Below are 17,779 nucleotides of genomic sequence, written 5' to 3' on the forward strand. Positions count from 1 at the left end.
GTCGGCTGGCAACCACCCGGGGGAGGGCCTTCTCTGTAGCCGCTCTGACCCTTTGGAATAAACTGCCCCCAGAGATCCGGACCCTACCCACTCTCATGGCCTTCCGAAAGGCTATTAAAACCTGGCTATTCCGGCAGGCCCCGGGCTGTTGACCTCATGACTGAGGTCTAGCCCCGATTAGACTGGGTGTATGCTGTGGCTTTTTAAATCCATGTTTCTGTGTTTTTAACTTTCTATTTTTTAAATGTATTGTTGTAAGCCGCCCGGAGTCCTTCAGGATTGGGCGGCCTATGAATTTATTAAATCTAATCTAATCTAATCTTGTCAAACTAAAGCAAATACTTACACTATTCAACACATAGTCTGAGAATTCCTAAAGAGGAGCTGGTCTGACTCTTTTCTCCCCAAACTTTCTAAACCTCTCTGGTTTTTTTGCTCTTCTGGAATGCAATCCCTCCCTGCTGGGAATTCAGATTAAATTATACCACATCTACTTACCATGACATCATATTGCACCGTGCATGCTCTTGGGAAAGGTTTACATAAAGCTCAGCAAAAGCACACCTGAAAATTTCTGCAATTATTCCATGTTCTCCTAAATAGTCAGCCATTCACGGGAGTGCATAAGCGCACCAGCCTGCCTACTGTCCCTGTCCTACTGTCCCCGTTTATTTGTATTCATTTCCTTCATTCATGTCCATGTTCATATGTATACCTGCTATCTTGTACATGTTTGACAAACTCATAAATAAACAAACAAAGAGATGCATTTAGGAAAGAAAACTGGTGCCACACTGCCAGTTGCTTTTTGGTTTGTTTGTTTCTGAGATCGATTGATTTCAGTTCAGGCGTGGCCCCACTCCAAATTAACTCTTGAGCATCTCACAATATAATAAGCAACCAAAATACAATACAGAACAAAGCAAGTTGGGGTTGTTTCAACCAGTAGGGGAATTTATGAGAATTCCCTGGCTACCGTAGGTTTACACAATAAAAATCCAGAGAATGGCTTAAACGAATACTTAATGCAAATTGCAAAGGATATAAGATTACTGGAGTTTTCTTGGGGGGGGGGGCACCTTGCCCCTAAGAAATCTTTCTTCAGCACAACACTCCACACTTGAGTCACTCCCAGGCATAGCTGAGCTTCCTACCTGGCATTCAAAGACCCTTGGCTGATGGTATCTCCCTCACGCAGCAGTTCATCATCACTATGGTAATACAATTCATCATCTTCTTGCCTAGAATAATGAGGGTCAATACAAGAACTGTTTCTATATTATGGATTTTTTTAAAGGCACCAAGGATTGATGCTGAGAGCAGGAATAGCAATTCTAGGATAAATGATAAATGAATTGGATAGATGAATAGCACGGCTTGGCAAATTCCCCATGAATGGGTTAAGGGTGAGAAGGCATAGTGTAAGTTAATGATGCATCACTGATACATTGAGTGCCCCCTCTGAACAAACTATAATTAATGTCTCATCAATAGAGCACTCAGATGCATTTCCAGTGTATGCTGCAGAATACTGCATGTGTGTTATTGTACGCATGTGTAAACTCACCTACACAGATGAACGAGATGCTTAAGACTTTTCTATCCAGTGATTTTATCTTCTTACTACTTTTCTTACAGGAATGCAGTTTACAGCTCTTTCTTAAACAGATCGGTCCCTTGTTTTATGTCACATGGACACTAGAGGGCATCAACTTCGTTATAGATTCACTCTAGCTGCACAATCAATAGCTAACATCTGGAGAAACCCTTAATGCAGCTAGCCAAAATTGACAAATATATTTTCAATCAATGAATAAGAAATAAAAAAATTAAAATGTGTGTGCGCACGCACCCTGGGGGTGAGGGGATGAGGAGAAAATCTTCCAATATTGGTTTGTCAAGAAATGCATATGTTTGCTATAAACGTGAGAGATTATTTGGAGAATGGCTAAATAGTTGTTTCATTTATTGTCTAAAATAATAGAGCTTTTCATGACACTTTTCATGGTCTGTAGGAGGTTCTGTGTGTTTTGCTTCAAAGATTCAGAAACATCAAGAACAAGAGGGAAGATCTGAGCTTCGAAAGTTCAACTTCTCACTAACTGGTCATTTCTTGAAAAACAAACAATATTACATTAGTAGACTCTTTTCCCTTATTTATTTTTTAAAGAAAACATTTTTCACTCAGATTGTTAGAAATGTTATGATGTTCAAATCCTACATTTTGGAATTTGGAACATCATTTAAAAAAAACAAAAAAAACCCAATAAACTTGTTCCTTTGAATCATGTCCAATCCTGAAATTTCATTTGGATATTTTATGTTTTTACTAGTCAAATGTAACCCCTAGGTCAGCAGTCACCAACCTTGCAACTTGATGGCCCAGCAGAAGAGAGTATGGGGAGAGGAGAACTAGATCACGAGAGTGACAGGCTGGCATGCACGGCCGTGTGCAGCTCAACTTGCGCAACCAGCAAGCTGGCATGTGTGTGCACACCTGCACAGCGCATGCACACTGGCCCACCGCTCCCATGGCCTGGTTGCAAATAGGCCATGGCCCAGCAGTGGTCGCAGTCCAGGGGTTGGGGACGCCTGCACAAGGTCAACTCAATTTCTATCATTTCTAACAGTGAAATGCTTTATAATTACATAAAACTTCATTTCTCTACAATCGAAAGGATTTTTAAAATAAATGGTAACAAAAAAATGCATATTGCGATAACAAAGAAATAAGAAGTATTTTCTACCAATTGAGTTGGGGGCCTAAAACCACATATTTGATTATTCTTCTCCCTGGGCTTGTTACTTCTGACAGTCTCTACGATTTTAGTGAGCTATTTTGGCTGCAGGAACAACTCCTGATTTCTTATGCTGCCTGACCCGTCACTTCTTGGCAGCTAATGAAAAGCTCAAAATTTGTATTCAGCTGGCACGTGGTAAATGTCACCCATATAACTACAAAACAGACATAGATGGAGCAAATTCATACTGATGCCCATTATCTGACAGACCAGGGGTGGGTTTCTCGCCCCGTTCCAACCGGTTCGGTTGGAACGGGGCGGCGGCGTCCTCGTGCACGCGCGCAGCGCACGCATGCATACTAGCATCTGTGCGATGCTCCAGCTGCTCCTGGAGGATCGCGCAGGTGCTGTATGCGTCCTGCGCATGCGTGGAAGCGCAGAACTCATCAAAACCGGGTAAGGAACGCGGGCGGGTGGGTGGGCCCTTCGCCGTTCCCAGAAGTTACTTAATTCCGGGTTCGCCAACCAACCGGTTCGCGGGGACCGCCGCGAACCGGTTGAAACCCACCCCTGTGACAGACCATTCTGAGAAATGGTTTCCAAGCAATGTGCAATTACCTTCTGAGCTATTTATCGTATGCCTTCTCTTGCATTTAAAATTGCTCAGTTACTCTGTAGTTTCTCTTTAAGTAGCTTAGTAAAGTTTGAACATGATGAATGCTGCTTTTTCTTCATACTCCCAGTTTTTTCTTGTCAGGCTTTGGAAGGAATCAAACATATATTTGGATCTCCTAAATGAGGCTGTTAACACACACACAGGGGCGCATTATGCTTGTTAACACTAAGCATCGTGTTTCTGCCCAGCAACAAAACGCTTACATATTGATCTAGGTAGTTGATCTACAGCTCCAATTAGACAGTTCAAAGCCATTTCATACAGCAAATTGGCTTTTTCTATATTTTGCCTGGCCCAAGAGAGATCTTTGCTGTACTGTGTAAGCTGCTCCTATTTGCAAAACAGATGGAGAGAATACACCTAAAAGAATTGAAAACTGGCAACACTTATACCAGGTTTCCCTATTAGTCGTGCCCGACTCTAGGGCACAGCGTTTATCTCTGTTTCTTGGTTGAGGGAGACAGCATTATCTGAAAGATAATTTCCAGGGTCATATGAGCCAGCACGGCTATACACCAAAGGTACATCGAACGGATAAATAGCTAAGAAGGATATTTCGGGTTGGACACAGTTGTATTGAACTTGGGACAGATTGAAACATACTGGCAACAGATATCCTGGGGAAACTGCAAAAGGGTGAATCCAAAATGCAATGATGCTGAATCTCAAATTTTAGGCCTCTTTCATGAATGCAGTTACAACATTTAGGTTAGATGCTCTAAGACACAAAGATTATAGCAATAACAATAGCACTTAGACTTCTATACCACTTCACAGTGCGTGCACAGCCCTCTCTAAGCAGTTTACAGTCAGCCTATTGCCCCCTACAATTTGTGCCCTCATTTTACCCACCTCAGAAGGATGGATGGCTGAGTCAACCTTGAGCCTAGTGGGATTTGAACTGCCAAATTGCAGGCAGCAGAGGTAGTCTGCAATACTGCATTAAAAGTACTGCGCCACTGCAGCTCATTTTGCTAGAAGTTTCTTTGGAAACATTCTCATGCTTTCTAAATCTGCGCTCACATTTACGAACCAGTAGGGAAGGGGAATTAATTTCACCCTGAATTTGTACTAAGATTCCAAGATCAATTATTTCCTTGGGACCATCACCAGGAACATCAACATCTAAGCTGTTCAGATGCAGGCGAGTCTTTGCTGAAGCAATATATTTTCATGCTATATCCCCAGTGATTCAGTTTTGGAGAGCAGTTAGTCTGACTTTTTTTTCAACAGACAATCTGAAATCAGGTAAGTTAGTAAATCCATTGGCAGGATTAGCAGATACAGGACACAGTTCTGGGATGTGCATCTTTCAACGGAACAGAATAACTGTAGCTCAGGGTTGTACTGTGGAGTCCTGGGTGTTCTCTGAGTTTGGCTGTTGGCTTGCAGACATTTCATTACCCAAGTAGGTAACAAAATGTCTTCAAGCAAACTACCAAGCTCAGAGAGCACCAAGGACTCCACAAGAGCATTTCTATTGTACGTTTGACATTAGCAAATAGCAATAGCACTTAGACTCATATACCACTTCAAAGTGTTTTACAGCCCTCTCTAAGCGGTTTACAGAGTCAGCCTATTGCGCCCAATAATCTGGGCCCTCATTTTACCCATCTTGGAAGGATGGAAGGCTGAGTCAACCTTGAGCCTGATGAGATTCGATCTGCCAAATTGTAGGCAGCCTGCAGTCAGCAGAAATAGCCTGTAGTACTGCACTCTAACCACTGCGCCACCATGAAAATGGTTAGACAGCCTTACCTCCGGAAGGCTTTCTCTGCAGTGCTGGTCTTGCTTGACTGCCTGTGGCTGGGAAGCAGGATATCGGTTTCATAGGGATCACCATCTGGATGGACCCTGGGACTCTCCAAGAATTCATCATCATTCCAAGCCCCAACACTGCCGTCCATGGCCTGGTACCGAATCTCAATGGAAACACTGGTCTGAAAGAAAAACAAATCACAGGCACACAGTTATGAACCTCCTTGTCCTTTGCAAACATATTTTCCCCTGGGGCAAGGATAGTCCCATCCCTATAGTATTCCAAAAAAGCAGGTAAAACATCGCTGTCCTGCAGAATTTCATGGACTGAAACTCAGAAAGTATTACTAAGTGGATATTTTCCTTGACAAACAGAGTACCCTATGTCAAATTTAAATTTACCAAGTGATGGCAGCACTTCTGAATGGAAGTCAAATTGGTCCTCATCTATGCTTTGCACTGACGATCATCACTGATGTCAGCCTGCCTATTGCAGAATGGGTTAATCTAAATAGAGGTTCATTGGTGTCATATATTTCTTATTCACAAGCTTTACTCTCTATGGAGCAAGCAGTATTTTAATGGGTGATTTGGGATCATGATCTCTTAGTTGCTCTGGGGTCATGTCAGCAAAAGCGCCAAAAGCTTCCGCTGCCGTCAAGATAAAAGCTTAAAATTGCAACCTCCATTGCAATTCCTCCCCAGAGATACACCAATGACGGGGGTGATATGTTCAGTGACAGAAAGCAATGGAAAATGGATTATAATCCACCCAATTACTTATTTCTATACTTATGTTTTGTACATTAGCTTTTAGTTCCGCTGTCATCCATATCACATCTATTCTTGACCAAGACATGTGTCTATTTGAATAAAATGAATATTGATTTTCTTTGGGGTGTATCTCTTGCCATGGGCTTGGATAACTAGTTCTTCTGCCATTCTAAAAAAGACCTTAGGGAGTGTCTTCCTTGTTTTTTATTTACCTTTCTAGTTTTATAGTCCATTTCCACATCTGTAATTGCATTGAAGTCTCCCAAAATACATATATTTTCACATTCCAATTCTGTTATTTTTTTTTATGGAGTTTTCCATAAAAGTCCTCTTGAGTAGAATTTGGTACATAGATTGCTATCGGTTTATTATTCATTGTTAGCTCCACCATCAAAAGTGTCCCTTCTGCATCCCTAAAAATTTGTTTAGCATTTATTGTCTCTTTTACATATAGGGCTATTCCCCTCTTCTTTTGTTGTGGTAAAGTATATAACTTCCCAATTTTGGGATATTCCAGTACTTTCATATGGTTTTTTTGTGAATTTCTTGCAAACAGATTATGTCTAATTTTAATTTTTAACGTTTATTAAAAATCCTTTTCCAATGGAAAACAAAGTAAAGCAAAATCCACAGCTTTGCAACCTCTCCCTAGTCTCTTTCAAATCAGTAAAACTGATTAACTATTTTTGCAAAATGACTTTCCAGACTCTTTGTCCGGCTAATCCACACACAGGTCTGCTGAACTACAACAGAAATGGGGGGGGGGGAGAATAGAAGGGAGGTTCCTAACTTGCTTTCCTTTTCTATGTGTGGCTCCCATGGTTACTGAATAAGGTAGTAAATTACATGCCTTACCCAAACATTTCTATACTGACATAGAACATTGGGTGATTTTAGCCAGGGGTTAAAGAGCTCTGATTGCTAAAATTGGGTGAATGTAAGGTCATGGTAAAAGCAATGTTTGAAAACAAAGTGTGACCAAAACGAAAACAAAAAAACTTGGAGGCAGAAGCAAACTTTAAAACACAATTTAGAAAGTAGCAGATTTTTATATTACTATACATCCTGTTGTGTATACTTACTGAAAAAGAAATTAAATATTGATTTGAGAGAGAGAGAGAGAAAAAGAGAGAGGGGGGAGAGAGAGAACCTTGCACTGTTTTTAAAAAATCCAACTATTTTCAAATGCTGGTCCTTCATGTTCTTCAATAAACCCATTAAGTTGCACCCTTGAACAGCTGGGACGTTTGTGTAATGGAACTCTATGGACTATACCAGGGGTAGGCAACTTTAAACACTCAAAGAGCCACAAAGGCCCTAACCAGAAGCCCCCTGTTCAATTCTGGAGCCAACCGGAAGTCCAATTCCCCCACCATAGAGTCATCTCTTAGCACGGCATTCTTTTTCCTCTATCTGTCCTAACTAAAAGCCCTATCAATTGTGGAGCTAACCAACAACAGGGAACTGCAGCAAAGGGATGAAAAAGCCACATGTGGCTCCAGAGCTGCAGATTGCTGACCCCTGGACTATACAGTCAGAACATGATTCTATAGTTGTTTTTTTAAAAAAAAGATCTATGACCTTTTTAAACATTTCTTCATGATGTAAGGAGGAGGTTTAAACATGAACTTGACATTCATATGAACTGGAGTTGGGCAAAGACTTTAGCAAGGGGCTTACAAATATCCACAAGGACTGATTTGAAATCCCCAATTATTTTCATAGTTGCCTAAAGTCAACTGTATGCAACCTGTGACTTGATTTCATTGGGGAAAGGTTTGTGTCAGCAAACGGTGACTCTACTATAGGTTCAATATAACATGAATGCATAAAGACCAGATCAAACTGAGAAATAAGCAACAAAGGTAGGTTTATATTGTAGCACCTGATTTTCAAATCAACAGAGGTGCTGTGGTAGAATTCAATATTTCAGGTTCACTCTGCCCACAGCCTGGAGTTTGATCCTGATGGGGCTTAAGGTTGACTGAGCCTTCAATCCTTACGTGGTCAATAAAATGAGGACTAAGATTGTTGAGGGCAATATGGAAATAATGCTTAAAAAAGTAACCCGAGTTATGGGGTGGTATATAAATCTAAAGCTATTTCTATTGCTATTAAATTGTTCCTTACCCCTTTCCCATGAACAATGCAATCTCAGGACAAGTGTCTATCATCTCCATCCATAGGCAGTGAAAAAAGCTATGCAAAAGGTTGGATTTTGATCTGGATGCACAACTGCTTATCTAAGTATTATGGAAACACCATCGTTGGAGTAAAAGAAAAAAACCCAATCAATCATCTCAGAAGACCATGGACAGAATACAAATGGTGCCACCTCCTCTTGGGCAAAGCTACAATATTTACTTGAATTGACACATTGTTGTCATCGATCAAGGTGTCCGTCACATTCAATTGTCCTTCTTCCACCACTTTCTGCAGGACCATCTGGAATATACCAATGAGTCTAGAAAGCAAGCAGAAAAGATAGTGAGATTCTTAGAAAACAAATCTTCTGCATTATTAGGTTCCTGTAGGGAAAAAAAATAGCAAGAAGGGGAGAGACAGCATAAACTTGCATTTGTGTGATTTCTTAAACTCTAAAGTTGGATTTGTTATTGTTGTTAGTTGCAACATTGTATTTGATCCATCGCCATCCCATGGACAACATTCCTCCAAGCCTTCCTGTCCTCTATCATCCTCTGGAGTCGATTTAAGCTCACGCCGACTGCTTCAGGGACTCCACACAGCTACCTCATTCTCTGTTGTCCCCTTCTTCTTTTGCCCTTAATTGTTCCCAGCATTAGGCTCTTCTCCAGTGAGTCTTTCCTTCTCATTAGGTGGCCAAAGTATTTGAGTTTCATCTTCAGGGTTTGGCCTTCTAAAGAGCAGTTAGGGGTGATCTCCTCTAGGATTGATCAGTTTGATCACCTTGCAGTCCAAGGGACTCACAGGAATCTTCCCCAGCACCATAGTTCAAAGGCCTCAATTCTTTAGTGCTCAGCCTGTCTTATGGTCCAACTTTCACAGCCATACACTGCAACTGGGAAAACCATAACCCTGACTATACACACTTTTGTTGGCAGGGTGATGTCTCTGCTTTTTTGTATGCTGTCTAGAATTGCCATAGCTTTCCTCCCCAGGAGCAAGCGTGTTTTAATTTCTTGGCTACAATCCCATTCTGCAGTGATCTTGGAGCGCAGGAAAATAATAAAGTTGGATTACCAAAGTACAATTGCTTTGTTCAGAGAAGGTGACATATGCAAATAAACTAGATTATGACTTTACACAACCATCAGGTTCACACCACACACTAAACCAAATTATCAAGAGCCAAGGTGGCGCAGTGGTTAAATGCAGCACTGCAGGCTACTGCTAGATCAGCAGTTCAGCGGTTCAAATCTCACCGGCTCAGGGTTGACTCAGCCTTCCATCCTTCCGAGGTGGGTAAAATGAGGACCCAGATTGTTGGGGGCAATATGCTGACTCTCTGTAAACCGCTTAGAGAGGGCTGAAAGGCCTATGAAGTGGTATATAAGTCTACTGCTATTGCTATTGCTATCAAAGCTCATTTTAGCCTAGTCTGGTGTATTGTGCAAATCCAGTTGAAGGGCAAGCATTTTGAAGATAGACTGGTACATAACTGTAAGTGATTAGGGACACAGGTAGCTGACTTCACTCAGGAAAGACTTTGATTCCGCTAGCCTACATTGTCAGCTTTGACAGACAGTTACGCTCCAGGATTTCTGGCAAAGAAAGTTATTTCCCATCCCCAGCTCCCCTTTAATTGGAAATACTGAAGATTGAAAGCAGGACCTTTTGAAAATGATACAGATACTCTCCCAATGAGCTTTGCCCTGTCCATATATCCAAAGAATGATTAATTTTCTATTCTTGTTGCCAGCAGTTTCTAAAGGTTGCAGGCAGGAATTATTTCCCTGTGTGAATTGCTGGAATGATAACAACAGTGTGCATAGTGGATCCTCTTTCCACTGACATATCGCCCTTATGCCTTTAAGGACTAGAAACTTAAACACAGCAGGAAGCAAGCATTAGAGGAGAACAGTGACAAGATCAGAACAGCACAAAAATAGAGAGAGAGAAACTAATGGTATATAATATGCAAATACAGATAAATGATCCCTCAAATAATATTTGAAGTGAAAAACAGCTCAGGGGGAAGGGTTTTGGGAGGAAGCTTTACTTGATCCTGCCTCTTTTTAAATAAATCCTCTCATGTGGTTGTTCCTAAAGGTAAAGTTTCCCCTCGCACATGTGTGCTAGTTGTTCCTGACTCTAGGGGGCGGGCTCATCTCTGTTTCAAAGCTAAAGAACCAGCGCTGTCCAAAGACGTCTCCGTGGCCATGTGATCGGCATGACTAAATGCTGCAGGGGCACGGAACGCTGTTACCTTCCCACCAAAGGTGGTTCCTATTTTTCTACTTGCATTTTTACATGCTTCTGAACTGCTAGGTTGGCAGAAGCTGGGAAGAGTAATGGGAGCTCACTCCGTTACGCTGCACTAAGGATTAGAACCACCGAACTGCCGACCTTTCTAATCAACAAGCTCAGCATCTTAGCCACTGAGCCACCGCGTCCCTTTTGGTTGTTCTTACAGAAAGTTATCTGGGATAGTCACAGAAGGTGAAATGAGGGATTATTCATATAAGCAATTCCAGCAGCAGAGAGAGATTCACCAGCTACAATACAATAGCAATCCTTCCTTTTATCCCATATGCACATTCGGGAACCCTCAGCTAGCTGTTGTGCAAAAGTGCTTAAGTGCAGTCTGCCTCAGGGAAGCTACAGATTGCATTTACAAAACATGTCCCACTTCTCCAGACTTCCCTGTGACTAATAGTACCATGTTGCTATCTTGCCAGCTTCTGACTGCAATATCAATATTTGGACATGGTGCCAGATATGATTTTGCCCTTTCCACCAAAGCTAAAGTCAGAAGAAATTATACCATTAATTATAATGACATACCCTAATTAAACATCTGTGTCTCTCTTTCTCCATCCTGCTGCACCAGCCTTGGAGCCCATCCAGATCACCTGGTGACACCTTCTTGAGTCACTCTGTTGCAGGGGTAGACGGCTGGGAGTTCGCAGGAGTTCAGAAGAACCTCTAGCTAAGATTCTGTGCAGTTTGGAGAACCCCCAAAACCCACTTCTGGCTGGCCCCACCCACCCTGCCCCTCCCAGGAGTCTTCATGTGGTCTGTTTTGGATGCAGGTAGGTGCAGGGCATGCACAGAGGCTCGGGGGGGGGGGTTAAAAATGGGCCTACTGAAAGTTTGGGAGGGTCAGAAACGGGAAATAGGTGTTTCTGGCCTCCAGGGGGCCAAAACGCCTCCCCCAGTGGTTCAAGATGCCAAATAGGTCAGGCCCACCATGGCCACATCCACCCAGCAACTGGGCAGAGAACCACTTGCTAAAAATTTTGAAGCCCACCCCTGTCTATTGGAGAGTGTAAGGGACAGCCATTTGTAAGGGAAGTCATTGAGTGGCGCTGCAGAGTAGTTCTTAAACAGTGGTAGGTTGCAGGAGGTACGCTCCGGTACGGGCGTACTAGAGCCTGCCCGAAGCACCGGGTACCGTTCCTGTTTGGTGCTCCAGAGGAGCCCTCCCGAGCTCCTTATCTGTCCTTTAAGCCTTTGGTGCTTCCACACATGTGCATGGTGCCTAAGGTGCCTGCACTATGCTCCGCCAAGTAGCTGGAGTATTGCGGAGGCTTGCGGAGGCATCGCATGCAGGTACAATAATGCGTGTAGCATGTGTGTCCATGTGGGCGACGCCAGGCCCATTCCAACCGTACCAGATGGAACGGGATCCAGAACCCACCATTGTTCTTAAAGCACTACCAAGCCCAACTGAGAAATAAGTATAAGTATAATCTTTATTGTCATTGTACTTAAATACAACGAAATTGGTTGATGATCAAGCTACTACATTTGATGCTATGAATTGCAGCACAACTGAAGATGTCTAGGTATTTGTTTTGATGCACTGCTTGATCCCCACAGTTGGTAGCTTCAGTCAATTGTTTAAAATTGAACTAGGTTAAATAAACACCCATTGTTATGTTTCCAAAGTATTCTATCTGCAAGCAAATAAATGATATTACACTTTAACACAATGACACGTTATGCAAGATGTGAAGACTTGTTGAACCACAGGCTGTTCAAGCCCATTCAGCCTATTGGGTGAACCCAACCAATCTGATTTAATGGTTCCTTCTGGGGTATGAAGGCCCAAATGTAAAAGATGGCTTCCAGGTCTGAAAAATGGTTAGTCAGATTACATAATGATCTTCAAAGCATCTATCAATCTGACTCCCATTTGTATTCCAAAGTCTAGTGCTGAAAACTATACGTGCATTGCCATTGAGCATAGAGTTTCAGTGAGGTCCCCTGAATCTATCTATATTTGATGGGCTTATTTAAAAATCAGTTAAGTGCAATGATTCCATCTTATCCACCCTTCTACCACTCCACATTAGATATTGCTTTAAAATGCCAAATCAGGCCATTCTGTAGCCTTAAAAAGCACATAGTCAAAAATTATGCGGGGAAACCAACAGAAAATAGGAAGGGCAATGAAAATAAAAGTCAAGAAAGGAACGATTGACAGGTAAGGATACTCAAGTTTCATATTCTCTTGAGAAACAGGGATAAGAGGGTAAAAAGATTAAAAAGAAGGGGGGGAACCTGGTTTTAAGAATTGGATAGAAAGCAGGAGGGATAGCAATATTCTGGAGCAGAATTCCAGGGATGGGGAGTAGAAGAGTGGGGAATTAAAAAAAAATAACAGCTTAAAATTTTTGATGAAACAATAGGGGAGGATATGCAGTTGCTACTACTTTCAAGAAATGGGGAAAAAACTATCATTGTCGTCATCATCATCATCATCATCATCATCATCATCATCATCATCATCATGTCCTCTGCAGAAGTTCATTCATCTATCATTTGTATTGGGGAAACTGACAGGTGACAGCATTTGTTCTGCTTGTAGACAGATAAAGTAACATGTAGCCTATTAAAAAATGAACAGCTCATGTTTGCTAGTTTCATTTCACCAGCAGTACTATGAATAATGCATACATTGTGGTCCCTATTGTCTTGCAAGTAGACTGGCCTGTTTCTGGGTTTTAAGGTACTGCCTATATCAGCTTATACTAAATTTTGATAAACACCTGTCTTTCTTTTTCACTGTTTCCTGCAGCTGAAATTTGATGGTTACTTAAGGCCACCAGAGTGACAAGATCAAAAAGAAGCATTCTAAGCTTACTGGAGAATTACAGAAACAAGATGTTAGAAGGACGTATCTGACCATCAAATCCAACACTCTGTTTAGTACAGAAATCTAAACTGAAGCATCCCTGACTAATCATCGTTCTGCCTCTGCTTGAATGCAGCCAACGGAGGGGCTTCAGCAGCTCACAAAGTAGTTGGTCCCAGAGACGGAACCAATTTAGACCAAGACCAAGAATTTAAATGAAAGCCTCCAGTAATATTACTATGTAGCTCCTGCTCGAACCTATTCAGTGAACAACAGCATATTAGCAACCTGAATGATTGGATCTGCTGTCAAATATTCTTACTGTTAGGAAGGTTTTTAATTGGATTCTGCTTTTCTGAAACTAAAGTGCTTTATTTATTTCTCCCTTTTGTAACCTCAGTAATCAAGAAGACTCTTGGCTGTTAAGAACACAACAGACAGCACAATTAGTAGAGCTATAAAGAACTTTATGGCTTAAAATCAGCACTTTGGATTGCATCTGAAAAACTATTGGAAGCCAATCCAATGCCCATAGTGCAGATGTTTGTACCTCTGGTTGCTTTTCACCAGCCAATAAGTGAACTGCTATATTTTAATAATAACAGAATACAGAATAACAGATTGGAAGGGACTTTGGGGTCTTCTAGTCCAATCACCTGCCAAGCAGGAGACCTGTTCCATTCCTGACAAATTGCTGTCCAATCTCTTCTTTAAAAACCTCCAGTGATGGAACATCCACAACTTCTGAAGGCAAAGCATTCCACTGATTAATTGTTGTTGCTGTCAGACAATTTCTCCTTAGTTCTACGTTGGACCACTCTTTGCTAAGAGTCCATCCATTGCTTCTTGTCCTACCCTCAGAGGCTTTGGAGAATTAGGTTGATTCCCTTTTTCTGACAGCCTCTCAAATATTGGAAGACAGCTATCATGTCACGTCCTTCTCTTCACTAGACTAGATACGCCCAGCTCCTGCATCTGTTCATCGTATATTTTAGCCTTCAGGCACCTTATAATCCTTGTTGCTCTACTCTGCTCTCTTTCTTAACAATTAAGAGCCAAGGTGGCGCAGTGGTTAAATGCAGCACTGCAGGCTACTGCTAGATCAGCAGGTCAGCGGTTCAAATCTCACCGGCTCAGGGTTGACTCAGCCTTCCATCCTTCCGAGGTGGGTAAAATGAGGACCCAGATTGTTGGGGGCAATATGCTGACTCTCTGTAAACCGCTTAGAGAGGCCTGAAAGGCCTATGAAGCGGTATATAAGTCTACTGCTATTGCTATTGCTATTGCTATTTCTAGAGTCTCGACATATTTTTATATTGTGAACTGAGTGCAGTATTCCAAGTGTGGTCTTACCAAGGCAGTATATAGCAGTAATAACATTTCATGTTATCTTTATTCTTTTCCTCTGTTAATGAAACCTAAGATTGCATTGCACACTGCTGACTCATACTTAAGTGATTGTCCATCAGGACTCCTAGATCTCTCTTAAAGTTACTGCTGTTGACTCAGACCCCAACAGAGCCTAAACATTAAGTCAAAGTCTCTCCAGCATGCCAGTGCAATCATCATTGAGGCAAAGATACATAACTATTAGTACTTTGATGAGACCTCACTCCAAAATAAAAAGAAAGAATAAGCCTTGACTTCCTGTGTGACATTCTTTTAGGTATTTGAAGAAGGCTATCATCTTTCCCCTAAATCATGTTTCACATAGTTAAACTTAACCATTACTTTATTGGACAAATGTCTATGGAGATTCTCAGTCATCCAGGTCATGGTTGTCCCAAAACTGCTTTTTCAAGAGGCAACTGGACTTCCTTGTTTTTCTTTGAAGACATTTCACTTCTCATCCAAGAAGCTTCCTCAGCTCTGATTGGATGGTAGGGAATGAAAGGATTTATACTCCTTGCAGACAGCTGGTCATTTCCATTCTTTTATAGAGTAGTTGAGGCCCCCTGGAGGTTTATCTGTGTAGTCAGGGTTACCTGAGAGAAGACTTTGCTGAAGTGAAAATATATTATGCCAATCTATTAAGGAATTTTCTGATTTTTAAAAAAATGAGATAAATGAGATAGCAATAGCAATAGCAATAGCAGTTAGACTTATATACCACTTCATAGGGTTTTCAGCCCTCTCTAAGCGATTTACAGAGTCAGCATATTGCCCCCAACAACAATCCAGGTCCTCATTTTACCCACCTCGGAAGGATGGAAGGCTGAGTCAACCCTGAGCCGGTGAGATTTGAACAGCCGAACTGCAGAACTGCAGTCAGCTGAAGTAGCCTGCAGTGCTGCATTTAACCACTGCGCCACCTCGGGACAAATGAGATTTGTCAAGATTTGTTCTTGACAAATTGGAGATAATATCTAATAGCTACCATATTATTTTCAGCATGCTTACAAATCAAACTCTTTATGATTTATTCAGATGCTTAGCAAAGTCAGACTGGAACTTTCTTTTTCCTCTTCTTGAAGACAAGAGTCTATTTGCCATTTTCCAGTCATCTTGCAATTATCTGGGTTTTATCAAAGATGATGCATATGGATTCCCCGAGATTATCCTTCTGTCCCCTAGGATGCAGCCCATATAAGCCTTTAAACTTATTCAAAGTAAAGAGGTATTTCCTCGCTATGTTTCTATCAATTGCAAGCTTTATTCTACTTGTTCACCTTCCTCATCACAATTTCATGGTGAAGCACATCTTTTTGTCCTGGGGAATTCTGAAAGAAAAAAAGAACTGAATAATGTAACTCTCCCTGCTTTTTTTGTTAGCGTTTTTTCAAACTTCACTGAGCAGGTGCTACACTGATTCTTTTTTTTTTGTTTTGTTCTGAACATACTTCAAGAAACCCTTTTATTCCTATCAGTGACTTTCATCAAAGTTCATCCTAAATGCTGGCTTTCCACCTGTTTGTATTCTTTCTTGGTTGCTGATCTTTGCATACGAACACTTATTTGTTTTCAGTTTTTTATATAACATTGTGTTAACTCATTAAAAAAAATGATAGGAGATGTAGGATTGCTACTGGGTATGTCTAGTTTAATAGAAAGAAGGACTAGGGAAGGCATGATAGCAGTGTTCCAATATCTCAGAAGAAGAAGGAGTCAAACTATTCTCCAAGGCACCTGAGGGTAGAAAAAGAAGTGATGGGTGGAAACTAATCAAGGAGAGAAGCAACTTAGAACTGAAGAGAAATTTCCTGACAGTTAGAACAATTAATCAGTGGAACAGCTTGCCTCCAGAAGTTGTGAATGCCCCAACACTGGAAGTCCTTAAGAAGATGTTGGGTAGCCATTTGTCTGAAACGGTATAGGGTTTCCTGCAGGGGTGGGTTGCTAATCCCGTTCCAACCGGTTCGGTTGGAACGGGGCCAGCGGCGTCCTCGTGCACGCATGCAGTTCACGCATGCGTCTTAGAGCCTGCGCGATGCTCGCGGAGACTCACGCAGGTGCTGTATGTGCCATCCAGCTGCTTGTGGAGAATCGCGCAGGCGCTGTATGTGCCATGCGCCTGCGTGGAAGCGCAGAAGCCTTTAAAGACCGGTAAGGAGCGCGAGCGAGCGGGTGGGCCCTTTGCCGTTCCCGAAAGTTACTTACTTCCAGGTTCGCCGACCAACTGGTTCGCGGGGACCGCCGCGAACCGGTTGAAACCCACCCCTGGTTTCCTGCCTAGGCAGGGGGTTGGACTAGAAGACTTCCAAGGTCCCTTCCAACCCTGCTATTGTATTGTACTTGCTCTGCAAACTAGGCACAATGGACCGAGGTGAGGGCACAAAGTTTCCCTACACATAGCAGAACAACAGTCACCCCAGGCCCCACTTCCCCCGTTTAAAAAACAAACCAACAATCAAGTAATTTGGATTCCTTGAATTGCTATCCCACTTTGCAAATTAGAAAATTAAATTTACAGAAATGGCCAACTTGCAATTTCTGTCCTTAGCTGAAAAAGGAAAAACAAAGCATACTTTATTAGCAGAGGTACTCAAGTTGAAAACAGATAGCGATTTAACTTGCCCATAAACCGTAAAGAAGAACATTTATATGGAAGGATAGAACAGACCAAAAGGCCATCTAGTCCAGTGTCTCTTTGTTTAACAATGCCCCTGGGAAGCCTCCAAGCACAACATAATTACAATAATTGCCTCCTATTCATGTTCCGTGGTAAATGGTACTCAGTGGCATTCTGCCTTTGATTTTGGAAATAATTTTAATTCTTTAAAAGTGTATTGTTAATATGTATAACCTACTTTTTCTCTAGGAGTTTAGGGAATGTACAGGCAGGGCTCTTCCCATTTTATCCTTGCAACAACAACCCTGTAAAGTAGGTTAGGCTAAGAAATCATGAGTGGAGAAAGGTTCTCTAGGAAGCTCCAAGATCACATTGGAAGCCACAAATCTGGTTTCTGGATCTCAGTCAAACCCTTGTTGCTCTGCCCTGCTGACTCTTGACCATGCTAGATATGTAGGGTCCTTGGTGGTCTGTGAGCTTGGTGGTTCTCTTGCAGACATTTCATTACCAATCTAGGAAACATTATCAGTGCCACCAGA

The 17,779-nt window shown here is 41.9% G+C and overlaps 1 protein-coding gene across 5 annotated transcripts in view; it reads right to left on the reverse strand.

The window, feature by feature from the left end:
- The window catches only part of OTOF (otoferlin), a 182,055-nt gene that overhangs the window by 89,228 nt on the left and 75,048 nt on the right, over window positions 1-17,779 (reverse strand). For all 5 annotated transcript variants that reach the window (XM_087717423.1, XM_087717420.1, XM_087717421.1 and 2 more), the window contains exons 4-5: window positions 8,314-8,413; window positions 5,176-5,357 (exon numbers count right to left, since the gene is read on the reverse strand). In XM_087717423.1, the coding sequence (XP_087573549.1) occupies window positions 5,176-5,357; window positions 8,314-8,413 (282 nt within the window). The remainder of the gene's footprint in view (window positions 1-5,175; window positions 5,358-8,313; window positions 8,414-17,779) is intronic.

Source organism: Thamnophis sirtalis, unplaced genomic scaffold (assembly GCF_051295495.1).
Source record: "Thamnophis sirtalis isolate CommonGarterSnake01/CBP01778 unplaced genomic scaffold, rThaSir2_p1.2 scaffold_6, whole genome shotgun sequence".
Lineage (NCBI taxonomy): Eukaryota > Metazoa > Chordata > Lepidosauria > Squamata > Natricidae > Thamnophis > Thamnophis sirtalis.